This window comes from Rhinoraja longicauda, chromosome 10, assembly GCF_053455715.1.
Source record: "Rhinoraja longicauda isolate Sanriku21f chromosome 10, sRhiLon1.1, whole genome shotgun sequence".
Classification (NCBI taxonomy): domain Eukaryota; kingdom Metazoa; phylum Chordata; class Chondrichthyes; order Rajiformes; family Arhynchobatidae; genus Rhinoraja; species Rhinoraja longicauda.
Window position 1 is genome coordinate 42,511,671 of NC_135962.1, and position 27,143 is coordinate 42,538,813.

General features: G+C 39.7%; 1 protein-coding gene across 1 annotated transcript in view; it reads left to right on the forward strand.

Annotated features, from left to right (window-relative positions):
• slc38a6 (solute carrier family 38 member 6) overlaps positions 1-24,405 on the forward strand; it is a 57,961-nt gene extending 33,556 nt beyond the window's left edge. The window contains exons 8-16 of the mRNA XM_078406760.1: positions 212-270; positions 8,884-8,946; positions 12,454-12,504; positions 16,281-16,360; positions 17,075-17,175; positions 17,268-17,392; positions 19,314-19,458; positions 20,292-20,386; positions 22,211-24,405. Of these exons, the coding sequence (XP_078262886.1) occupies positions 212-270; positions 8,884-8,946; positions 12,454-12,504; positions 16,281-16,360; positions 17,075-17,175; positions 17,268-17,392; positions 19,314-19,458; positions 20,292-20,386; positions 22,211-22,306 (815 nt within the window). The 3' untranslated portion in view covers positions 22,307-24,405. The remainder of the gene's footprint in view (positions 1-211; positions 271-8,883; positions 8,947-12,453; positions 12,505-16,280; positions 16,361-17,074; positions 17,176-17,267; positions 17,393-19,313; positions 19,459-20,291; positions 20,387-22,210) is intronic.
• The last annotated feature ends 2,738 nt before the right edge of the window (positions 24,406-27,143 follow it).

Genomic DNA, 27,143 nt, shown 5'->3' on the forward strand with positions numbered 1-27,143 from the left:
TCCCTCTCTCTCTCCCCCTCCCTCTCTCTCTCTCCCTCTCTCTCCCTCACTCTCTCCCTCCCTCTCTCTCTCTCTCCCTCTCTCTCTCTCCCTCTCTCTCTCTCCCTTTCTCTCTCTCCCCCTCCCTCTCTCTCCCTCCCATTACTGAATATTTTTTTACAATGCATTTTTTGTTTGATTCTGTAATATTTACATTTGATTGTTTTTATAGAGTTTCTTGGTTACACAAGTGGCTTGTCCATATTGTTCATGGTCTATTTTACTGCAGTGGTGAGTTATTTTTTCATATCTATTACCTTGAAATCTGTCTATCTGGTTTAATTTTCAAATGGTTGATCAGAAGCAGGCCAATATGCAGCAGTACATTAAACACGCAGAGTTCCTGAATACAAGTACCCACATGGCCACAGGTGCTTCAGATCTTAATATGAGGTAAATGCTGGACATGCATTTGAACTGTAACTGAACAAACCAAAACAGCTCATTTTTCTCAACATGCTTTTATCTTTGGGTCTGTTTATGCCCGCCATTGCTTCTCCACCATTGCGCAGCTCTGTACTGCAGCTGTGCCTCCATTTTTATCTGCTCAGTTGCCTGCAGTGGGGTATGTTCTTAATCTACAGTCTCTCCTTGTAGCTATTACTCTCTATTCTAGGCATCATTCTGGTAAACCTCATCTACACTCTCTCCAAAGCCTGCATATCCTCCTGTAAAGGAGCACTCCAAATGCGGCGTAGCTAAAGTTTTATAAAGTTGCAATATGACTTTCTGACACTTGTACTCAAATCCCTGACTGATGAAGGGAATCATGCTATACAACTTCTTTACTACCCTATCTGCCTGTGTGGTTACTCTCAGGGTGCTATGGATTTGGACCGCAAGATCTCTCTGGAGAGCAAAGCTGTTAAGAGTCTTGCCAATAACTGTGTTCTTTCTCCCTGAGTCCAACTGGCCAAAATGCAACGCATTCATTTGCTCAATTAAACTTTATCTGCTATTTCTTTCCCCATATCAGTGACTGGTCTAAATCCTTCTGAAATCTTCCTCACTGTCCACAATTCACCAAATTTTGATATTGTCTGCAAACTTGCTAACCAACCAATCTACATTTATGTCTAAGTTGTTTCTTAAATGGCAAAGCAAAGTATTTTGCTTTGTTTGATGATGTCCCTGTGAAGCAACCAGGGGTGGTTCACTATATTAAAGGTGCTAATCATTTGTATCATGTCTCTGCTGGATTTTCAATGCACTGCTATGTAGATGTGATACGAACATCTCCTCGGTTCCCACTTGGTCATTACTGTTGTCTGATGTTTTTAAAAAAACAGTTTGCACTTCAATAACTTTAATGTGACTCGAATATCTTTGTTGGTAATTTTCAGTAGCATTGTTGATCCTGGGAGTAGGTTACTCATGCAGTTCGCGGGTATTAGCAAGATGGAGGCTATGACTGCAATGGGCCTTTATGACCAGTTACAGCTTGAACTGTGAAAATGGCACCAAAAACTTTGCAACTTTTGCATATGGACTCAGTGGGCTGTTTATGTGCATTTGGTACTTCTCGGATTGTTTAGTTTAGTTTAGAGATACAGTGCGGAAAGAGGCCCTTCGGCCTACCGAGTCGGCGCCGACCAGAAATGCCTGCTCACTAACACTATCCTACACACACTCGGAACAATTTACAATTATACCAAAGCCAATTAACCTGTCCTTATGAAAAGCAATAATCTTACTGATCTGCATGCAAAAAATGAATTTTACCATGTCGTGGACCATTGATTGCCATTGATTATTATAATCTGGCAAAGAAAATTTGAATTTATACTTTAAGCTTAAGTTATCTTTCCTCCAGTACCACCGTGAATATTTGTGCACGAACTGTGTCTTTCTCCAGATTTCATTGAAGGAAAATGATTTTTTTTAGGCTGGGATGAATGCATTTGCCGCAGCTATGAAGAGAAGCTCTGTAATGAGGGAGGGAGAAAGTCACAATAAATTACTTGAACCTGTATAGCACACGAGAGAAACTGCATCAGATCACCAACATGTTGTCACTGGTCTGCCTTGGCCTATTGGTCTGCTACCTATAACAATCTGTCAATGGCTAAGAAATTCAACTACAAAAAAATTAGTTCTAACAGCAAAATGGGTGGAAGGTATGGAAAGTTTATGGCAACTGTCATTATTATTGAACATTTTCATTTGAATTGCACGGAACAGCTGTTGTCTATTTGTCAAGTGTTGTATTTTACACTGGTATCAATGATAATGAAACATTAGTGTAAAATATGTACCATGACAGTACTTAACCTAAGACAGATTCAGAATCCTGATAGACAGACAATCCTTTGGCAGCACAGTACAATATAATTATATAAGCTATAGTGCAAAAGAGTAGTTCTCAAAGTGGCATCTTCTGAAAATCCACTCGTATTTAACTAAACTATTATGTACATTAGTTAACAGTTTAAGCCATTCGGCTTTTCTGACATTTGTCTTGTCTACACTTTGAAACACGAGTTAAAGAATACAATTTTAAGTGTAAGATGCAACGTATTCTTCATTTACTGGGATATTTTATGAAATAAAAGTCTATAAATTAATATTGTTATAACATGCTCATCAAAAGGAGCACAAACTTGATTTCTACCTCCTGGGACTGCACAGATCTTTTAATAACATAGTGAAGTGCTTAACTCTTACGATCACATGTTGTAACTGGACTTTTCCACGGGAAGAAGACTGAAACATGAACAGATATTTATGTATGCAAACACGGATCATAATGATACAACTAACAATATGATCATGGCAGTAAGATCAAAATTATTTGATTCTAAAGTGCTGGATCTTCAAACAATCTTTTAACATAACCAGTGCATATGGCAAATAAACACACTTAAGTTTACCTCCATTCAATAAGTTGAGAAGAAAGTTATTTAAAACCCCTGAATAGCATGTGCTTATGATCTGTCATATTTCATGATTCTACTTGACATCCAAACACCTTATTTTTATTGATGACTAGAAAAGAGGGCCCGTTGGGCCCGTCCCCACACCCCCCATTCTCACTCCCCCAGCCCCACTCTTACTCTCCAAGTGTGCCCGTTGGGCCCGGAAAAGAGGGCCCGTTGGGCCCGTCCCCACACCCCCCATTCTCTCCTCCCCCAGCCCCACTCTTACTCTCCAAGTGTGCCCGTTGGGCCCGTCCTCCTGATCTGTGTATGTCAAGTGACCACTATAGCCTTCATTCTTTTTTTTTTTCCCTAATCAGATGTTTGTTTGTTTTTTCCTAATCAGATGTGCAGTACTTTGGTCAACGTGGGTTGTTTTTAAATGTGCTATACAAATAAAACTGACTTGACTTGACTTGACTTGCAATAACAAAAAAGACTTCTTGGAAGCTTTTCGAAACAATGTAGCCGTCACAAGCTGAAAACTAAATCCTTGCTGAAAACTAAATCCTTTTCTGGAAACTTTTGGAAACAAATGTAGCCCCTTGAAGAAAAGGGTTAGAAATGAAAAATTTAAACTTTAATATCTCTGTAGCTTTAAAAAGGTAGCTTCAATTTGAACGAAAGTACTTACAATAGTTGCCCAGGTTAATGGTGAATACGGCGGTACAAAAATCGTAGCGCTTTGGTGTACCGTCTAGGAGGAGTAGGGTTTGTAAGTAATCTTCCGTACATACACATATACATACATACATACGGAATGTTGGACCGCAGAGTTTTAGTATTATACTAGAAAAGAGGGCCCGTTGGGCCCGTCCCCACACCCCCCATTCTCACTCCCCCAGCCCCACTCTTACTCTCCAAGTGTGCCCGTTGGGCCCGGAAAAGAGGGCCCGTTGGGCCCGTCCCCACACCCCCCATTCTCTCCTCCCCCAGCCCCACTCTTACTCTCCAAGTGTGCCCGTTGGGGAGGGCCCGTTGGGCCCGTCCCCACACCCCCCATTCTCTCCTCCCCCAGCCCCACTCTTACTCTGTCCTCCTGATCTGTGTATGTCAAGTGACCACTATAGCCTTCTTTTTTTTTTTTTTTCCCTAATCAGATGTTTTGGGTTTTTTTCCTAATCAGATGTGCAGTACTTTGGTCAACGTGGGTTGTTTTTAAATGTGCTATACAAATAAAAGTGACTTGACTTGACTTGACTTGACTTGCAATAACAAAAAAGACTTCTTGGAAGCTTTTCGAAACAATGTAGCCGCCGTCACAAGCTGAAAACTAAATCCTTGCTGAAAACTAAATCCTTTTCTGTAAACTTTTGGAAACAAATGTAGCCCCTTGAAGAAAAGGGTTAGAAATGAAAATTTAAACTTTAATATCTCTCTAGCTTTAAAAAGGTAGCTTCAATTTGAACGAAAGTACTTACAATAGTTGCCCAGGTTAATGGTGAATACGGCGGTACAAAAATCGTAGCGCTTTGGTGTACCGTCTAGGAGGAGTAGGGTTTGTAAGTAATCTTCCGTACATACACATATACATACATACATACGGAATGTTGGACCGCAGAGTTTTAGTATTATACTAGAAAAGAGGGCCCGTTGGGCCCGTCCCCACACCCCCCATTCTCACTCCCCCAGCCCCACTCTTACTCTCCAAGTGTGCCCGTTGGGCCCGGAAAAGAGGGCCCGTTGGGCCCGTCCCCACACCCCCCATTCTCTCCTCCCCCAGCCCCACTCTTACTCTCCAAGTGTGCCCGTTGGGGAGGGCCCGTTGGGCCCGTCCCCACACCCCCCATTCTCTCCTCCCCCAGCCCCACTCTTACTCTGTCCTCCTGATCTGTGTATGTCAAGTGACCACTATAGCCTTCTTTTTTTTTTTTTTTTCCTAATCAGATGTTTTGGGTTTTTTTCCTAATCAGATGTGCAGTACTTTGGTCAACGTGGGTTGTTTTTAAATGTGCTATACAAATAAAAGTGACTTGACTTGACTTGACTTGACTTGCAATAACAAAAAAGACTTCTTGGAAGCTTTTCGAAACAATGTAGCCGCCGTCACAAGCTGAAAACTAAATCCTTGCTGAAAACTAAATCCTTTTCTGTAAACTTTTGGAAACAAATGTAGCCCCTTGAAGAAAATGAAAATTTAAACTTTAATATCTCTCTAGCTTTAAAAAGGTAGCTTCAATTTGAACGAAAGTACTTACAATAGTTGCCCAGGTTAATGGTGAATACGGCGGTACAAAAATCGTAGCGCTTTGGTGTACCGTCTAGGAGGAGTAGGGTTTGTAAGTAATCTTCCGTACATACACATATACATACATACATACGGAATGTTGGACCGCAGAGTTTTAGTATTATATAGATAGATAGATAGATAGATAATTAGCTTGTTTTGTTCTTCTATGTTATTCTCTTTGGAAGGAATCCTGGAATAATTTGTTTAGAACCACCTTCACAACTTCCAAATATGTGATCGTTTCTGTTTATGATTGATAGAATTTGCAACATAAAAGGAGATCAATCAACATATCTGTTGAGTTAATACTTCCACTGCTGTCTATTTTAGTACCATTTCCCTTTTGGTCTTTCAATGATTTTCCTTTTAAAATATTTATTTGGTTCTGTCAACGATGTAAGAGCAGTTACTTCAGGAAAGCATTTTATTTTAATGATTCTCTGAAAATTATTTCTTTGTTGTACTGCAGAGTGTTTGTTGGTCGGTATCACCATTTATCAACTAAAGTAAAAAATCTGAAACAGTTTTCACATATTCTTTATTTAGATTGTGGAATATGTAATTTCTTCTTCAGACTTGTTATAAATTAAAATAGCGATCTGACTAAGAACATATATTTTCATTGTTGGCTCTTATTTAGATTTTCATTAAACTATCTGCGTTTTCATTAAACTATCTCCATTGTCATTCCCACTACCTTGCCATCCTTTATCTTAAATCATCTTATTTTGGTCATACTAAGTGCTGATGATCAATCATGTCAGTTAAACATCTGAAAATTTGTGCAGAAGCTGCTTTTATTTGAAACCTTGAGAATAAACTTTTTTTTCTGACGGGACAGTGGCACTTTCAGTCACCTGTATTCAATTCCATTCAGTGGTGAGAAGGATTTTGAACTTGAGTTCTAACAATAGAGTTACCGAGTGATCGTTTGGAGTTTCCAAGGGGGTGCAAATCAGACGCAGAAGCAAATTTATTTGCCACCTGCTTTGCTGAAATTTCTGTAAGAAGTGAAGGATTGAGAAGTTTTGATGAATAATGTGAGGGAGAAAGGAAAATGTTTAAGCTTTCAGTTCTGTTACCTTTTAATGACATGCTTTTTCCAGCAGACGTAAATGGTAATAAACTCAGCCAAAAGCTCGGAAAAGAATTAGTTAGATTTTTTTGCTTGTGGCACTGTATCTTTTAAAGATGTGCTAGGATGGAAATGAAGTTTGTAAGTGCTAGCAATGGCCTCTATTTAAAAAGTAACCTTTAACATATTTAAAAAAAAACAGCCAGGAATTTCAATGTAATTTTATAAAACTAAATTTTGCAGAGTTTCAAAAGGAGTTATTCGAGCTGGTGACTGAAAGCTTGGTTATAGTAGCAAGTTTTGAGAGGAAGAATGCAGGAGAGGGTGTAAAATGCTCTAATGCATAAAGATGTAATGCTGAGGTTCTGTAAGACGCTGGTCAGTACTGTGAGCAAATTTGCGTCCCATACCTAAGGAAGGATGTGCTGACTGGAAAGGGTCCAGATGAAGTTTGCAGGAATGAATGGGTTAGCTAGCATACGATGAGCGTTTGACAGCACTGGGTCTCGATTCGCTGGAGTTTAGAAGGTTGAGGGGGGGGACCTCATTGAAACTTACAGAATAATGAAAGGCATTGATAGAACGGACTTGGAGGGCCGAAAAGGCCTGTTTCCGGCTGTAGATATATGATATGATATGATATGAAAGGATGTTTCCTCTGGTGGCAGAGTCTAGGACCAGAGGTCACAGCCTCAGAATTAAAGGGTGCTCTTTTAGAAAGGAGGTGAGGAGGAACTTCTTTAGTCAGAGGGTAGTTAATCTGTGGAACATTGCCACAGAGGGCTGTTGAGGCCAAGTCAGTTGATATTTTTGAGGCTGAGATAGACCAAGTCGTGATTAGAATGGGTGTCAAGGGTTATGGGGAGAAGGCAGGAACATGGGATAAGGAGGCCGAGATCAGCCATGATTGGTGGAGTCGACACGATGAGCCAAATGGCCAGATTCTACACCTATAACTTATGTGTGAAAATTTTAGTGGGAAGAGTAGCAGTGCTTGGAGCCTTAGCAATTGAACCTCATGAACATCTTTGGCAGAGCAATTAAACTCTGATGATCAGAGGCTATATTTGAAGGAATGAGGATTGTGGGATTGGAGGAAGATAGAGATGGAAAGAGCATAAATAATAAGAGATTTTAAAATGACAGTGAGAACTTTAAAACGTATTGATTATTTGAGAACCAATGAAGGGTTGGCAGACACAGGAGTGATTGGTGAATTGGATGGTGTGAACCAGCAGAATTTTAGATTATCTTGATTTTAAATGAAGATAATTTCTTCTAATCCTATTCACGTGTTTAACTCGAGTTGTTTTCAGGTTTAGGAATTCCTGATAAGTTGATTAATAATATGACAACAGGCTATTTTCAATGTGCATTTTGAGAGTGGCTTTCAATTTTGCCACTATAACATGGGGAGAAGCAAGATAATGGGGAACAATAGGATAATCCGACAGACTAGGATTGACAGCAAATTGATGATATCATTTGTTTGATGTCAATTGAATTGAAAACATGGCCCAGAGTGTGTAAGAACGATTCCTGAATTCTGCTGTAAGATTGAAAACCTATTTTTTTCTTTGTCTTTTTAAAATGTTATAATTTGCATTTTTGTGATTTTTTTTTGTTTTTTTAGAAGTGCTTTTAGAAATAATACATTCTTTTTAATCTACTTTCTCCCCCTGTATTTCTATGTTATTGTTCCACAGTCTTGTTTTTTTTCGCCTAGGTTTATTGAAACATTGTGGCATTCATCTTTCTGGTGACCAGCCAGACTTTTAACAATCTAATTTACTTGAAACAGCAACATACAAATCAGGTCCTCAAATTCATTTATAAAAGTATCTCAGTACAACTTAACATCACTGAGACTGGAAATGGTCTACAGTTTCACTATATTTGTGTAGAAAACCAAATCACCATGTAAAAATAATCTATTTTGCTGCTGTTTCCAATTATAAGCATTGTAAGCTTAGCACAGAGGCCCCAATGTACTCCTCAAATACCACATTACAATAGGAGGAAAAATGGCAATTGTACCATTCAGTATAAAACAAACTGCTGAAGGATTCCAGCATCTGCAGACGCTTGAGTTCAAAATCCTGGTTTCACTTTATTTTAAACCACTCTCTCAGAAGATACTAAAATAGGACAAACAGAACACTCTTGCTGCTAAGACTAAAATTTGAATATTGCGTCTTGATATAGGTGTAGATTTTTAATTCTTCTCGTCTCCTTCATTGGTAATTTTTAATTTCCCTAGAGTAGCTTGAATATTTGACCTCAAAAAAATTAAAGCAATTGAGTCAAACTCCTGCTAGTGGTTCAATGGGTAAATGCACTGTTACTGGAACAAATGTATCAGTTTGAGGCTTCAACTCAGTCTGTAAGCACAGGCAGGAATTTGTTAGTTAGTCTCTGAGTTCAGATTGTGGAGCAGTAGGTAGGTAAAACAGCATGAATTTGAGCTACGACTAGTATTCTGTTGGCAATGCACATGTCGTGTAAAATTCAGCTCAACAGTGACCCCTATCACTGAAAAACCTGTTCATTAATTCTGGCTCTGCAAACAAATGGATTATAGTCAGCCAAATCTTGTCAAATGCACTTTCTACTTTCTTTTGCAGGTCGTAGTTAAAAAGTGGTTCATTCCTTGCCCATTGTTCAATGGCACTGTAGGTTATGTTAAGGTAAGCTACTTTTGATGTTCCTCTGTTTATATATTCTGAGTGGATATAATGTGAATTGCTTAGATGGCACACCTTGGTCGGTATGGACTATTGGGCAGAAGGACATGTTTCCGTGCTGTGTGACTCCATGACTCTCTGTCTTCTGTATGCTTTCCAATGTAATGACATTCTTCCCATAGCAGGGTGACCAGAATGGCATACAGTACTCCACATGTGGTCTCAGCAACTACTTGTACACCTGCATCATGATATTCCACCTTTTGTAATTGATAGCCTTACTAATGATTGTAAGCGTGCCAAAGGCCGCCTTCCACCACACTGCCATTTGACTTGACTTCCGCTTTCAGGAAACCATACGCTTGTACATCCAGTTGTCTCTGTCGTGCAACAATCTCCAGGGCTCTGCCATGTACAGTGTAAGTCCTGCCCCAGTTAAATGTATCAAAGGGCAACACCTTAAACTTGTCAAAGCTAACTTCCATTTGTCAATCCTTGTCCCACCTTCCCAACTGATCTATATCCTGTTGTAATCGTAGATGCCCTTCCTTATTGTCTGATTTTCCACCAATTTGGGTATTGTCTGCATATTCACTAACAATGTTAATGACATTGTAAACCAAATTGTTAATGTCGATAACAAACAACAGTGGACCCAACACTGATCCCAGCATTACTCCACTGATCGCAGGCCTGCAAGCACCAGCACATCCTCCACAACTACCCTTTCACTGCTCCCTCCAAACCAATTTCGAATCCAATTGGCTCGCTCACCTTGGATTGCATATGCTCTCATCTTCCATGTGGGATCTTGTCAAAGGTCTTGCTAAATTCCAGATAGACTGCATCCAAGCTCATGCTCTCATCAATTCTCTTGGTGACCTCTTCAAAAACTATCAGATGTGTGAGAGACAATTTCCGACGCACAAAGCCACGCTGACTATCCCTAATCAATCTGTGCCTATCCGGGGAAAAAAAAGTGCTGGGGTAACTCAGCGGGCCAGGCAGCATCTCGAGAGAACATGGATAAGTGATGTTTTGGGTTGGAAGCCTTCTGCAATCTGATGAATGGTCCCGACCTGAAACATCACCTGTTCAAGTTCTCCAGAGATGTTGCCTGACCCACTGAGTTACTCCAGCACTTTATCTTTTTTTGTAAACCAGCATCTGTGTGTATCCAAATGTTGATAGATCCTCTCCCTAAGAATCCCCTCCAAAATTTTTCCCATCGCATACATTACGCTCATCAGCCTATAGTTCTATGGCGTGTCTTTGCTGCCATCCTTAAATAACGGTACTATATTAGCCACCTTCCAGTCTTCCGGAACTTCACCAGTAACTAAAGAGGATGTGAATATCTCTGCAAGATGCCCCTTACATGTTGTGCCTGAAGTCCTGCTATCTTACTTTTGAAAGTCTCCTACAGGCCAGCTGACCCCTTACCTGCAAACAGACTCTTCTAATTGACCTCTGCAAGCTCCCACCTGATGCTTCTAAAATCCGCCGCCTCAATTTAGGGTGTTAATGTGTGCCAGTTCTATCCTTCTCCTTAACTACTTTAAAATTAATAGAATTATGGTTACTGGTCCCAAAGTGCTCCCCCACTGACACTTCGGTCACTTGCCCTACCTCATTCCCTAAGACATGATCAAGTGTTGTGCTGCCTCTAGTAGGGCCCTGTACAGATTGATCAAGAAGCTTTCTTGGACCCATCTGACTCATTTAAGAATAAGGGGTAGGCCATTTAGGACTGAGATGAGGAAAAACTTTTTCACCCAGAGAGTTGTGAATCTGTGGAATTCCCTGCCACAGAAGGTAGTGTAGGCCAATTCACTGGAAGTTTTCAAGAGAGAGATTTAGTTCTTGGGGCTAAGGGAATCAAGGGATATGGGGGAAAAAACAGAACGGGGTACTGATTTTGGATGATCAGCCATGATCATATTGAATGGCATCGCTGGCTTGAAGGGCCAAATGGCCTACACCTGCACCTATTTTCTGTGTTTCTATTTTACCTCATTCAAGCTCTCTACCCTATTGGTGGCCCAGTTTATATTAGAGAAGTTGAAGTCTCTCACTCATACCACCATATTATTTTTACAGCTACGTGTAATCTCATCTGCTCCTCTAATTCATGCTGACTATTGGGAGGCCAATAATACAGCCCCATCAAAGTGATCATTCCCTTCCTGTTACTAGGAATTCTATCCATAAAACCTCACTGGACGATCCCCAAGAATATCCTTTCTGTGCTCTGCAGCTTGTATAAATGGAATGCCCGGGCTTGGACATCTGTAGGAATGTCCAGGCTTGTTTACATCCTCCATACATTGACATGACCATTAATTGTCATTGGTTAAATAGGATTAACATCAGTCTGCACCTAATCTGCACATTGCTGACTCTTGGTGGGAAATGTATGATATCGACATCCAATTTGGCTGTGAATATTGTTACCATTGCATAGGGTTTCACTGTATAACTTCTAGAATCCAACTGTGATATATTGCATGCAGTTAGACATGATGATGGGAGGGGAAGTAGAGTAAACCCTTGTTTTAACGGGCCCCTTTATAATGGATTTTGGTTATAGCGGACAGACCTGCTGACGCTACCCCCAGCTCGCACCGTCTTCCCGCCACTTTCAGTGGGGAGAAGGTGCACCATCGAGCCTTTCATGCACTACATGGTCCGGTTGATGCAGATGTTGTTGCGGGTCATGTCATAGCCCCGGGGACAGCGCTTTCTTCGGACCGCTGCCACCGACAGGACGCGCTTGGTCACTGTGGGGTTCCCTCCCCTCTCGCTGCTGCTACTGTCCGACATCGCTGTGTCTCCTCCGCCTCTTTTTGATTTTTCTCCCCCCCCCTCTCCCGTCTGCATACTTCACCTTGGAAGTTGTCGGCAACTGCGGGGGAGAAGGGGAGGAGGAGGAGGCGGGCAGGGAACGGGCAAAGCGAGAGACGAAGTGGCAGCTGGTGAGAAGGGAGGGAGCCCCATGGTGACTGTGAACATCTTGTCGTTGACAGTGGCCTGATGAAAGTGCTGCTGGCCAGCATCTACAACGCGAGCCACAACAAAAGCAGCATAAACCGGTGAAGAACTGCTCGCTGGTGCAGACCAGTGACATTAGGCGCCTAGTTTTGAGGTGAACCGACACAAAGTGCTGATGTATCTCAGCAGACTGAATCAATCTGAAGAGGGGTCCCAATGTCACCTGTCCATGTCCTCTCGAGATGCTGCCTGACCTGCTGAGTTAATCCAGCAATTTGTGTCCTTTTGCGAATTAACCGTTATCTGCAGTTCCTTGATTCAACCACATACAATGATAATACCTTACTCGATTTTAGTAGACAATCGGCAATAGTGGACATCATTCTCATCGCTATGGTCCGTTATAATGAGGGTATACTGTATATGTGCTTTTTTGATAAACGTTGACAGTGAACAACTAAACAGATACGTGTTGTGGGATCTTGATGGAATACAAAATGACTTTTGTCTCTTGTTTAGAATTTCAGTTCCGATGAGTGTACACCAAAGTTTCTGCAAATTTCATATAAGGTTTGTGCTCTTTCTCTCTGTATGCATAAAGCCCATACAATTACAGAGCACCTCACTGGATATACAATTGCAGAGCACCTCACTTGTTTAGTTTGTCCCCCAGGAGGGTTCACATGCATTACATCGAACAGTCTTTGTTCACCTCAAGCTATTTATGGTAGCTGTTATTGAGGAAATGTCTTTATTATCTATGGTGCAAAATCTGAAAAGATGTAATGGTATTTTCTGACACCAAAAGCTATAGATTTGACTTAAAATGAGATGTACTGTGGCCAATTGCTATTAATGAAGTGATCCATCCCTAATCCAGTTTGAGTGATGTGTGTATGTTCAATGACACCAGCGATCTGAATGGAATGTTCCAAGAATGTTTGAATGTCATAATGACTGAAATTACGGAGTTTGTAATGTCTGTACGAAGTTTGTACGTTCTCTCCGTGACCTGTGAAGGTTTTCTCCAAGATCTTCGGTTTCCTCCCACATTCCAAAGACATACAGGTTTGTAGGTTAATTGGCTTGGTAAATGTTAAAATTGCCGATTATATCATTAAAAAAAACCAAATAACTTCTGATCTCCATCTGTTAGTTTGTAATAATATAATTGGCAATTGTTTAATACATAAATAATGATGCATTTATCGTGGTGACTTTCCACCTATATTTTAGACCCCTACTTGATGGCTGATATTCATTCTGGTTCTCCACTTTGTTAATGTTCATATTAAATATTACCGCTTCAAATAATTATCACATAGTCAATGTAAAATTAAATTCATAATCGCACATTTTAAACATTTTACACATGAAAACTCATTTGAACTACATTCTTCCAAAGAAAATGCCGATTTCCTTCACGGTTCCAACTGATTTGAAATTTGGAGACCAAAACCAGAAAGCAAGTTCCTTTTGCAGAAGGCAATTACTAACAAACACTGATTGCACTATTCCATGTGAAAATGACTTTTGGTTGCAAAAGCAGAAATTGCTCTAAATTGTATTAAATGCCTAGCATTTAAATGCCTATATATTGGCATCCTTCAAATAAATTGCATTCTACATTTTAGGGAAATCTATTTCTATCCGATGTATATGAACATGTTAGGGATACAATTTAACCGGGTTTACACAGGCATCTCTAAGGCATTTGATCATTTAGATTTAGAGATACAGCGCGGAAACAGGCCCTTCGGCCCACCGGGTCCGCGCCGCCCAGCGATCCCCGCACATTAACACTATCCTACACACACTAGGGACAATTTTTACATTTGCCCAGCCAATTAACCAACATACCTGTACGTCTTTGGAGTGTGGGAGGAAACCGAAGATCTGCTGCAGTTGTACAGGGCATCGGTGAGACCACACCTGGAATATTGCGTACAGTTTTGGTCTCCTAATCTGAGGAAATACATTCTTGCCATAGAGGGAGTACAGAGAAGGTTCACCAGATTGATTCCTGGGATGGCAGGACTTTCATATGAAGAAAGACTGGATAGACTCGGCTTGTACTCGCTGGAATTTAGAAGATTGAGGGGGGATCTTATAGAAACTTACAAAATTCTTAAGGGGTTGGACAGGCTAGATGCGGGAAGATTGTTCCCGATGTTGGGGAAGTCCAGAACAAGGGGTCACAGTCTAAGGATAAGGGCCGAGATGAGAACGGTTTTTTTCACACAGAGAGTGGTGAATCTGTGGAATTCTCTGCCACAGAAGGTAGTTGAGGCCAGTTCATTGGCTATATTTAAGAGGGAGTTAGATGTGGCCCTTGTGGCTAAAGGGATCAGGGGGTATGGAGAGAAGGCAGGTACAGGATACTGAGTTGGATGATCAGCCATGATCATATTGAATGGCGGTGCAGGCTCAAAGGGCCGAATGGCCTACTCCTGCACCTATTTTCTATGTTTCTATGTTTCTATCTCGGAGAAAACCCACGCAGGTCACGGGAAGAACGTACAAACTCCGTACAGACAGCGCCCATAGTCAGGATCGAACCTGAGTCTCCGGCGCTGCATTCGCTGTAATGTGACTCTACCGCTGCGCCACCGTGCCGCCCTCTGATTCTAAATTTGCTCAAATCCTTTTTCAATACTGTAAGAATGTCTAAATGAGTTGTCCAGCATTAGAACAAACTTTATTTAAAATAGTTAAGATGATCCCTATTGGATGTGGCCCCATTTTATTTGAGGTGTTTTGATTGATTTCAGGATGATTTTAGTTGGGATGACACAACATCTCCACTCGGTACATAGTTTTTGAATTGTGTTGCTTAATCATTATTTTGTCTCCCTTCTCAATCCATGAACGCTTTTGAAACTTTTGTGACTGCCTTTTTAGCTACAGTAATAATTTTGTTTTAATAAATGCCGTTAAACATGGAAATTTCAGCACGAGGCACCTCACAGAAGTTTAATTAGTCATTGAGTATTAGCCACAGATTCGAGAAGAAGATTGAAAACAAAGATTGGCCAGAGAGGTCAATTCTAGAAAGCACCTTCTCCAGCATTTCCTGTTTTTATTATGTCCAGACATAGAACTAATGTCAGTGATGACACTCAGTGATTTTGGTGGACATTTGACTTCTGTGTAAAATTCTGATCCCTGAGTTGTGAGTGGGAAACCAATGCAATAATGGGTGCTCTATGGAAGATGGGCAGCTGTGTCCAGTACACTATAAAGTTTGGGTTGCAGTAGTTGAGTCTGGATGATACAGAGATGTATATATGAAATCAGTACATTGGTTGAGGCAGGACCAAAGACTATTCTTGTCAGGGAAATGTATTTTTTATTGTGACAAAAGAGTTAATTCTGTACTAATTAGTGCAGAGACCCATTCATCCAGTTTTCCTCTGCTTGCTGAAATTATTCCGGTTTATGGTCCAGCAATGTCAACGTTCTCAAACTTCTCGACTTCTCTACAACCTTACCTCTTCCTGTTTCTATAAGCACCTTCGGCCTTGCAACCTTTTACATTTCTGTGCTCCTCCAGCTTTGGTGTTTGCATCCCATATCATTCTTTGGCTGAATAGGCCTTCCCTCTCCAGAAATTCTCCAACCTTATAGCAGTATTTAAGATTATAAGAGGTGCAGATAAGATGGATAGTCGATTATTTTTCCATGGAAGGGGTACCAGAAACGAGAGGACATAGCGTTGAGGTGAAAAGTAATTTAAAAAAGAGATCTAAGGATGAGGTTTTCTTTTAAACAGAATGTTCGAAATCTAAAAATGCTGCCATAAGCAGTGGTGGAATGTCATACAATTACTATATTTTCAGAGGCATTTAGGTGGACATTTAAATAGGCAAGGCATTGAAGAATGGATCTAATGTAAGCAAATGGGATTAGTATAGATGGGTAAATAGATTGGCATGAGCTTGTTTGGCGAAAGTTGAACTCTGATTCTAGAACATCATCTCTTACCTTTTTAAAGAATTGCCTAACGTCTAACAGATGAACCATGCCGTTATTCTCTCCTAGTGTTTTGTGGGCTTAGTTTTCTTCGATTAACTTTCCTATAAGGTGCTCTGGTAAATTTTACTTTAAATATGCTGTATGAGTCCTATTTGTTGTAACAGGAATTTTGTAACAAAATCTGCAAAGGGATGATATCTGAACCAGAAACTCTTCGCAAAATGAAAGCAGTCAGGTTGTCATAAGATATTTAGATGATCAGTCGTTTAATGGGGATGTGATTAACAGTGCATGGATGGCTCTCCAGGATATGTTGGTTTAGCTGGAGGAGATCCATTGTGATGTTTTAACATGTCCATCTTTCTTTGCAGAGTGCTTATGCAATTCCAACCATGGCATTTTCATTTCTGTGTCACACATCTGTGTTGCCCATTTACTGTGAACTCCAAAGGTGAGTAGAGGAAAGAGTCTGCTAAATTCCAAAGGTGGATCTTGTCCCTGCTGACTGACTAAATATTACACTTTATTGAATGTGTGCCTGACATTCTGCGAAAATGTATTCACCTGAATTATAAATTTGCCTTTTCTCAAAATGTTCCACAACTGTCCATTTGCCATTTTAATTGCTTTCTTTTCCTGCAATAATGTAATTGCTCGCTGGTCTTTATCAATTACTTTTTAGAGACACATTTGTGACCCAGAATACATCATACCTGCTGACTCACTGGTGTCTCTTCAGTGTCATTATGGTTGGAAAAGTAAATTATACTCAAGGACACAAAGTGCTGGAGTAACCGGGCGTGTCAGCAGTATCTGTGGAGAACATGGATAGGTGACGTTTTGGGTCGGGTCCCTTCAGTCTGAAGAAGAGTCCCGACCCAAAACGTCACAATATGATACAATACAATAGAACTTTACAATAGAACACCTATCCATGTTCTCCAGAGATGTTGCAGACATGCTCAGTTACTCCATCACTTTCCCTTGTTTCATATAAATTACAGTTTTTGATATCTTTTTACTTGAATGTTTTAGTTTGTAAATATTAATTTAGTATAGCTTTTAAAATGCCATTTACATTTTGGATCTTCTTGGGCTATAATGACTGCTGTACTGGGAACTTAATGTGTACATTCATTTTAATGCCTATTGACTTTTTTTCTAGGCCTTCAAAAAGCAAGATGCAAAAAGTAGTTAACATTGGAATAACTCTGAGTTTCTCAGTCTATATGCTGTCAGCCTTGTTTGGTTACCTAACCTTTTATGGTGTGTTAAGTATTTATTCAATCTACAAACATTTTCTATAAACCTTCATAATTATTTCATCTTTTTTGGTTGAACTTTGTTTTCTCTTTCAGGCAAAGTGGACTCTCAGTTACTGCATACCTACAGTCAGTATCTGCAACATGACACCATCATCATGTCTGTTAGATTATGTTTGCTCTTCTCTGTGCTCCTAACTGTGCCACTAATCCATTTTCCGGTGAGTTCTGAGAAAAATCGTGCCTTTATGTATTTCGGTACCATTTTGAATTCTCGTGTCATTTGAAATGACTTCTTCCAGTCTTTCAAAACAATGTTGGAATTAAAATCTGCATCACTACATGGATTTTGCCATTTAAAATTCTCATTTACCCTGGAACCATTTTTGCACCTTCACAATGTTACATCCATATCTTTGTCCATATCTTTGTCCATATCTTTGTGCCTGATTGTGCATATCTACCCATGAAACAACATTTTGTGCTAATAGACTTTTTAAGATGCGATTTTTCTTTCTTTTGGTCGCTGGAAGTATTGATGTTTTGTCCAGTCGCTGGGATGGAACTTTGGTTCGTTTCTGAGTAAAGCCAATGACCAACTATTTGGAGTGTGTAAGAAGGAACTGCAGATGCTGGTTTACACCAAAAAATAAAAATTCTAAAGTATTAAGAATGTGTTGAACAGTTAGTACACTGGATCGTACCCAAAACTTTAACAAATTGAATCATCTTTACGAATGGCATATATTCTGATATTGTTATCAACTTGGGAAAAACATGTTCTTGCACGTTATTGCTATTTCTTTAATCAAGAGCCAATATCATAGAAACATAGAAACATAGAAAATAGGTGCAGGAGTAGGCCATTCGGCCCTTCGAGCCTGCACCGCCATTCAATATGATCATGGCTGATCATTCAGCTCAGTAGCCTTTCCCTGCCTTCTCTCCATACCCCCTGATCCCTTTAGCTAAAAGGGCCACATCTAACTCCCTCTTAAATATAGCCAATGAACTGGCCTCAACTACCTTCTGTGGCAGAGAATTCCACAGACTCACCACTCTCTGTGTGAAGAAATGTTTTCTCATCTCGGTCCTAAAAGACTTCCCCCTTATCCTTAAGCTGTGACCCCTGGTTCTGGACTCCCCCAGCATCGGGAACAATTTTCCTGCATCTAGCCTCTCCAACCCCTTAAGAATTTTATATGTTTCTATAAGATCCCCCCTCAGTCTTCTAAATTCCAGCGAGTACAAGCCCAGTCTATCTAGTCTTTCCTCATATGTAAGTCCCGCCATCCCAGGGATCAATCTGGTGAACCTTCTCTGTACTCCCTCTAAGGCAAGAACGTCTTTCCTCAGGTTAGGAGACCAAAACTGCACACAATACTCCAGGTGCGGTCTCACCAAGGCCCTGTACAACTGCAGCAGAACCTCCCTGCTCCTAAACTCAAATCATCTTGCTATGAATGCCAACATACCATTCGCTTTCTTCACTGCATGCTTGCTTTCAGTGACTGGTGCACCATGACACCCAGGTCACGTTGCATCTCCCCTTCTCCCAATCGGTCACCATTCAGGTAATACTCTGCTTTCCTGTTCTTGCCGCCAAAGTGGATAACCTCACATTTATCCACATTATATTGCATCTGCCATGCATTTGCCCACTCGCCTAATCTATCCAAGTCACTCTGCAGCCTCCTAGCATCCTCCTCGCAGCTAACACTGCCACCCAGCTTCATGTCATCCGCAAACTTAGAGATGTTGCATTCAATTCCCTCGTCCAAATCATTAATATACACTGTAAATAACTGGGGTCCCAGCACTGAGCCTTGCGGTACCCCACTAGTCACTGCCTGCCATTCCGAAAAGGACCCGTTTATTCCTACTCTTTGCTTCCTGTCCGCCAACCAATTTTCTATCCACCTCAACACTGAACCCTCAATACCGTGTGCTTTAAGTTTGTACACCAATCTCCTATGTGGGACCTTGTCGAAGGCCTGAAAGTCCAGATATAACACATCGACTGGTTCTCCCTTATCCACTCTACTAGTTATCGAACTCGCTTCAAAAGAAAAAATCTGTCCTATTTTCTATTTGAATTCTAAAGTTAATTTGTTTATCTTTGACATTTATTTTTATTTGCAGGCAAGGAAATCCTTAATGCTGTTGTGTTTTTCCAATCTACCCTTCTCGTGGTTCCGTCATATCATTGTCACTCTTGGTATTCAGATACTGATTGTTCTGCTGGCAATGTATGTGCCAAGTATACAAAATATCTTTGGCGTGGTTGGTAAGTTAATTCATTAATTGATCTTTAATCAAAATTGAAATAAAGTGCCATTGTACTATCCTAAATATAGAATTGAGGAGGTATGCAAACCTAACAAGCTTTCAAAGGATTGAACTGAGCTCTCTTTAGCATCAATGATCAATTTATCATCTGCACTTAATGAAATATAACACAGAAAACATTTTGGTGAAAGGCTTTGTTGGGGCACCTGTGATTTTTAAGTGTGTGAATGATAAGTACCAGGGACAGTGGAACATGTAGAAATCTTTTTAGGGAGGTATGGTCTGCACTATGCTCCTATCTCACCCTGGTTGTGAGGAACTGTTGAAAGATTTGCCGTCAAGCTAACAGCCATAAAAGCTAAAGACTGCAATTTCCTGGTTTTATGATTACTAAGTTTCCTTTTGCGTTCCAATGTTGAGCATTATCCAACTGAAACTTCCACGTTTAAAGTAAAACTGGCAGCAGGGAGTTTGAGGAATCACCACGTTTACAGTGTTTTACTTGGCCCGCATTAAGCAAAGGCTTTAGTCTTTTTGGTCATATATTGCACCTTGATGTGTTGTAGCAATTGGGGTGAACATATGAGGACGAAATGAGAGTTATGGTGTTGTTAGATTAAGCTGTGTGAAGGTGGATTTTGTGTAGAATGTAGACATGAAACAGACAGGCTAAATAGCCTATATATGTGCCATCAATAGACCATTTAAAAATTAAACTTGCACATTTTTTTTCCATTTTGGTACTTTTTTTAGGTTCCACGATGTAGGTCCTTCTGCTTTTGTATAAACTATAACTCTTTAAAGTCTGAAATCCTTTCTCCGTTTCCTAAGGTTCCACTACCTCATCTGCTTTATTATTTATCTACCCTGGACTCTTTTACTTACAAATAAGCAGAGAACCATTAAAATCCTTGAAGAAGCTTGGGGTGAGTTTTGTAGTAAAACTACAGCTGGCTTTCAGTTACCTTGGCTGTCATTAATCTTAACAGTTTAATAACTTAGTTGTAAATCACTCTTCCTCCATCGGTAGAATGGGGTGAGGATAATTTGTCAAAATGCTGTCTGTATCCTCGAATGTCACTTCATTAATTTAAAAATGTTTTCGATCTTTAACCAGTCGTATAATGGTTCTCTCTGTCACAGCCACTTGCTCCCTTTCAGAATAAATGGACGTGGTCGGAATCAGCCAGATTATCTCACTTAGTTGATTGCCATGTTTGCCTACATAGCCCATGTTCCCTAAGTACCAAAACACGAATAACAGATTGAAACCAGCATCGCCATGTGGAATGCTTTAAAGACACTTGCCCTTTTAATCTGTTACTTCATTCTCCTTCCCATCATTTCCACCAGTTAACTGAGTAACAGTCGCTGTGTGAGAGAGTGATATTAAACAGTACCATCTCTCTCCTGCCAGTATATAGAAAGGCAATGGTACATCTCCTGAAGCAGACGGTGTCAGTTTTCTCCAAAACTCAGAGTGACACCACACAGATGTGTAGGAAAGAACTGCAGATGCTGGTTTAAGTCGAAGGTAGACACAAAATACTGGAGTAACTCAGCAGGACAGGCAGCATCTCTGGAGAAAAGGAATGGGTGACGTTTCGGGTCGAGACCCTTCGTCTGGAGATGCTGCCTGTCCCGCTGAGTTACTCCAGCATTTTGTGTCAACCCCAGAGATGTGTACTGTTATGTCTCCAATTTCAAACAAAACTGGGTATACAAGCACATTTTCATTACTGATGAAACCCTGCTGGCTAAGGTTAGGATGGTAGAAACCATATTATGTAACAACAATTTTAAATGCATTCATCTGAAACTCCTGTCTACACTTAGTAAAAGCGTTAAAAAATTTACAATCGGTGGGTCAACTCCACTTAACGAGCCAGATGAGCCGGAGCATCCCACACCCAGTGTGTCGCTCAAATGTACCACATGCTCGGAAGTACTACTTGCGGATGTGGACAGTTGAATGAATTAACCCTCTCTATCCATCAGCTCAAGTAGGCTCCAAGTGGTGATGAGGCCCAGGACCTCAAGTCCATCAGGTCTGCCTAGGAATGCCAGGGTAATCTATGTGTACAGCTACTAAAGACTTCCACTTTAGTTTTTAAAAGTCAAATAAAATTTGTTTAAAAGTTAGAAAAAAAAATTAACACCATATTAACAGAACTTAAAAGTTCTTGATTAGTTCTTGATTAGTATGGGTGTCAGGGGTTATGGGGTGAAGTCAGGAGAATTGGGTTAGGAGGGAGAGATAGATCAGCCATGATGGTATGGTGTAGATTAGATGGACCGAATGGCCTAATTCTACTCCTATCACATGATCTTATGAATAAAATATAGTAAAACAACTTGCATGCTTTTTCCACTGGGGTAGGTGATCTCTTTTGCATACATGGGTAATAGTCCAAAAGCTATTCCTTATTGGCATGTGATTTTTGAACTTTGTCCAGCATATCACCGTTTTGTACAGGACTGGATGGCGGGTTAGGCGATGGAGTGGACAATCAGATGTACACAAGGCCCAGATGGTCCTTCCCTTTAGAATCACCCACTATCAGGCAGGATGCTTTGGCTCAATGAATTCAAACTAGTACTTGGTGGTACACTGGTATTCAACTAATTCCTAGGCTACTGAAACACAAGTAAAAACTAAACCGAGACATGAAACAGAAACACAGTTTCTGTTTGGATTGTATTATGTTTAGATTATTTTATACTGTAAGCTTTTTTTTTTGTCTTGACAGGCACTCGGATTAGTAATTCTAGGCATTTTGATGGGTGTCGTTAGTTTGTTCCTTATCATTTTAAACTGGATTTATAGCACTGCAACTGTGGTGTAATCAACAGAAGTTTACAAACTCCCAGGGAATCATCACAGTTGATTCAGTAAATACACGATTGCAACAGCCATTTACTCCTTCCAGATCCACTGGCATCACTCTTGCACCAGGCAGAAATGATTAAAAACTGCAACAGAGCTTCCAAATCTCGCAGTGGAAACATGAACAATAATGGTGATCAGGACTAAGAGTAAGATTAGTGATCTCTTGCTTTACTCTATATCTCTAGCATGTCTTTGTTCTCATTTGGGAAGCAGGGAACATTATCTAACTTAAAACCACAATAGCATGGAGCAATTTCTTTCAGAAGGAAAATCAGTATAAAACTTTAAGAATACTTCTGTGATGAGTGCAATGTTTTGTGATCTGTATTGAGTTGCTAGAAGCTATGCTGCCAAGTTTATTTCAGGGTATATTATTTTCAAAGAATTGTCTCAAATGACCTTTTTAAAATATAATAAATGTGTATTAATTAAGGTTTTTTTAATTGTACATGGATTAATACTTAATAACTTGTGTGTTCACGAGCGGAAATCAAGGAAAACAATGGGACATTGTGGGTCAAATGTTAGCCTAATACATTGTGAACTATCTGTTGTACATTACCTGTTGCGTATCTGTGAAAATGATTTAAACCACTGAATTTTATATTTTGAATTGTAAACATGTGTTAAAGGAAATGTTGTATTTAACTCATTGAATTTGTCTTAATGGGGATATAGAAAGTTTGGAACAGTTGAGCACAAACATGGGATTATTCTTTCTCTTATTTAATATTATAAATTATTTTTGTACCAATAGCTTTGAATATTTTACATTGATTATTTAAAGTGCTGGTGTCTTTCTATATTTTGATAATAATGTTGAATAGTTTGGATTACTTGTATAATTTTGTTTGCACTTCGTTCAAAAAGAAATAATGACACCATCTATGTGTAGATTTTTTACACTGGAAGTGGGCGATTAAATTCAGATTTTTGTGTGCATGTTATCATAATTATCATTGTTAAAATGTTTTTCAAGTTATTTTGGATTGATATTTTACGCTTGGGTTTTTTGCTAGCTATTTCTTACACAGTTGGATGTTGTTTATGCATTCTAACAGATTAAGTTATGCAAGCAAAACCTGGCAGACAAGGTGCATTAATATTTATCTACCTCTGTCCACAGTTTAAGTAATATCTTACAATTTGTGTTTTATTCCATGCTTGGTGTATTAAATATTTACGTCAATAAAATGGTGTAGTTCACAATTTGGAACATGCGCAAAATTAAAAAACCCCTGGAAGAAAATCTAAATAATGACATCTCCGGGAAATGAAATGATTCATTGCCTCCGTGTTTAAAATGATATAAAAATCTAAATTGCTTGTGATCCTAATTATCTCCATAGTAGCAGCATCACAAATGGTTGCTTTGAAGGCAAATGAATCCTCTTCAGTGGTAACGGCCTCCAACAAAATCCTAATGCACTCGTGATATTGAAACTTCTGGGAATTTTTAATCTAATCTGTTTACAGATTCATAATATGAATACTAGTACAAAATAAGAATTGTCATCGGAATGAGATGAATCGTGCTTATTGTGAAATTTTGCATTGATGCAATATTTTCACATTAATTTTTAAAAAGTAAACAGTGGTCATATTTCTTTTATTTCTTTGTAGTTACTGTAGTTAAATGTGATCTTGTATATTTTTGAAATTATGGGCAAAAGGTGTTTAATTGCCATCAATCAAAATTTCCAGGATTTGCACGAGGAATGTCTAAGCTGTATATTCAACATTTACCAGAAAAGTTCAAATTTTGCACAATCTTCCAATTAATACTCTACAAAATAAAATCATTCCAAGTAGTCGTATCCTAAAACAGGCCTAAAATGTAATAATCCTGTTCAAGGCACTTTCTCTATTCTGTCAGCAAACTATGCAATCTGTCAGCTTACTTTTGCAAAATGTATTGTTTAACCTTTTTAAACTTTGTTTTGAAGAAGGGATATCTGTAATCATGTGAAAGTTGACATTCAGCTGTACATTTTCATGAATGAAAGTGATTTCTGTAAAGTAGTGGTCAAACAACTGAATTGTTGTAACATTAAAAACGCCTACAATTCTCTAATCTCGGTTGTGTTCGACTGTTCGCATCATTGGTAATTTCCATAGGGAACAGCTCGATCCAAGATTACAATTTTTTTTTAAAACAATCTCCTTTTTTCACATGCCCTCTTTGTAAAACATTAAGAGAATTTTGCTTTATGGACCTCTTTTCAAAGATGATAGCCAATATTGAGCATTAACATTTTCTCTCAAATGGGTTCAGACTGTGAATCTTGATAAGTTTCTGTGGTAGTCATTGTAGTTTAACCAAAATTTCAAAACTCCTTTATATTCACCCAAGTTGAATGTCTGACTATTGTGACAAATTCTTTGCTTAGTCGAGCACTGTTCTGAACTGTCTTCCATGGGCAATTTGATCTATCCCAATTTTATTTATTTGCCATTGAATAACACTTCATATTTGTAATGTCAGCCTTTCAAAAAAAAAATTTGACAGCTGGGAAGCCTTTGCCAGCTGTCAAAGTAATTCTGGATGCAGTGTTTGCTATTTATGGCACAAAGGCCTCACACATTTTAGTGTCACACACTTGGCCTCGCTGATCAGGAACTAGATTCGCACCAAGTTGCTGCCACATGCAGAGAGCTGCTAGAGCAGGGAGCTCACTACTCACAGTGGCAGTCAGCACTCGGTCATCTTGCCTTGGCAACTGAACATTACGGACCACCTCTTGCACTATCACAAGCTTGTTTTCTAATTATGCATTTTTGCACTAATGTCTTTGTTAGCACTAATCATTTTGTCAGCTTCTTGTAGAATTCTGTTGAATTTATATATAATTTGTCTAAATTATGGTTTTGCAGACCTCCCAACCCTTCCGAATTTGGCGGAAAGTTTCCGCATTCTTATTTCATTTCCGCCATTCCGATTTCGCCTCACATTTTTCCGCGAAACACATGCCTCACATGGGGGGGTGGGAGTGGGCATGGTGGGGGTGAGGGGAGTGGGAGTGGGGAGGAGGGGAGTGGGGGTGGGTGGAGTGGTGGGGGTGGGAGGGGAGTGAGTGGGAGGGGTGTGTCAAATATTAATTCACTAAAAAGAATTTGCCTATGTATATTAGAACAAAGAACAGTTTTGCACAGGAACAGGCCCTTCAGCCCGCAATGTCTGCAGTGAACCTGGTGCCAAATTAAACTAATCCCTTTTTGCCTGTATGATCCATTCCCTGTGTATTCATTTGCCTATCTAAAAGCCTTTAACACCACTATCGTATCTGCTCTCGACATCAACCTGGCACCATCAACCAGGGTCCAATCACACTATGTTTTTTAAAACTTGGGCCTCTTTTAAATTTTCGCTCTCTTACCCACAAGCTATGCCCTCCAGTTTTGACATTTCCACCCTGGGAAACGTTTCTCATTGTAAACCCCATCCCTGCCTCTTTATTGTCTTTCACTGTCTCTGACCAAGTACTTTGGAGCATCCAGTGTACTTCCATAGTGTAATAATGCAGGTAACACAAAAACAATTTGCAGTAGCAAATTGCCATTGATGGCTATAGAATGAACAGATTTTAAGTCTGATAAGTGGTTATATGTTAGCATGAAATGAGAGGGAAAATACTTTGCTGCTTTTGTGGAATAATCCTGTGGAATTGTATGGACTTGAACCGAACGACTGGGGCTTGTTACATCTATATAGAATCTGCTCACTCGCCAATAGATGCCATTGTACTCATAATACAATTGATTGGAATGTATCAATATTGCATGCAGACATTTTTTTGCATTAAATATTTGATTTTCTCCATTACCATAGTGGAAAGAGATCTTGACTGTATTTCATCCATTTCCTGCATCTTTGCTTTCACCTCTTTGGTGGATAGAATTCTCCTTGTCTAACCTTCCACCCACCAGCATTTAACGGATCATGCTTTTCCATCAGCTCCAACAAGATTCCACTACCAAACCTAGATTGCTCTCCCATTTTAAGCAGGTTAAGTGGATTGCTCTCTTTGAAATCACTAGTTCATTCTTCTGACACTGTTTACTATTTCTCACCAGGTGATACTTTCCCATGCAACTCCAAGATGTGCAACACTTCTTCCCTTCCTACCACCAAGGGACCCAAGCAGTTCTTCCAGGTGAAGCAACAATTCTCTTGCATTTCCTCCAATGGAGTGCATTGCATTTGGTGTTCACAATGGCTCCTCTTCCACTTTTGGAAAACTAAACATAGATCTAATGATTGCTGTGCAGAATCTGCACTCTGTTGACAGGAGTGACCCTGAACTTTAGGTTTCCCACCACTTTAATTTTCCATCAAACTCCAGTTCTGGCCTTTCTGTGTGTGCATACTTGCCCAGTTAGAATGGGGCTCACTGCAAACTTGTGGAGCAACACCTCATCTTTTGTAATGCAATCTAGATTTAGATTTTTTAGATTTAGAGATACCAGTCTACCAGACTTGATTCAAATTCTCCTAACTTTTGTCGACATATTCTTTCTCTTTGGATGAAAACTGGCCAGTTTTGACTGACATCATTTGGCTCAGCATTTATTTTCCATTTTTTGTGCATATTCTGGACTTCTAGGCATATTCTGGACCCCTATAGCTTTACCACCAATATCATATGATACACTTTGGAAGAAGCTGAATTTAATCTTAACTGCCACATTAGGTCACCCTGACTCATTCTGTCAGAGAAATTCCATTTATTCCATCCACCCTCCTCGACTTTCTCTGCTTTCAGTGCTGCCTTGTTTTTTTTCAGTTCTGATGA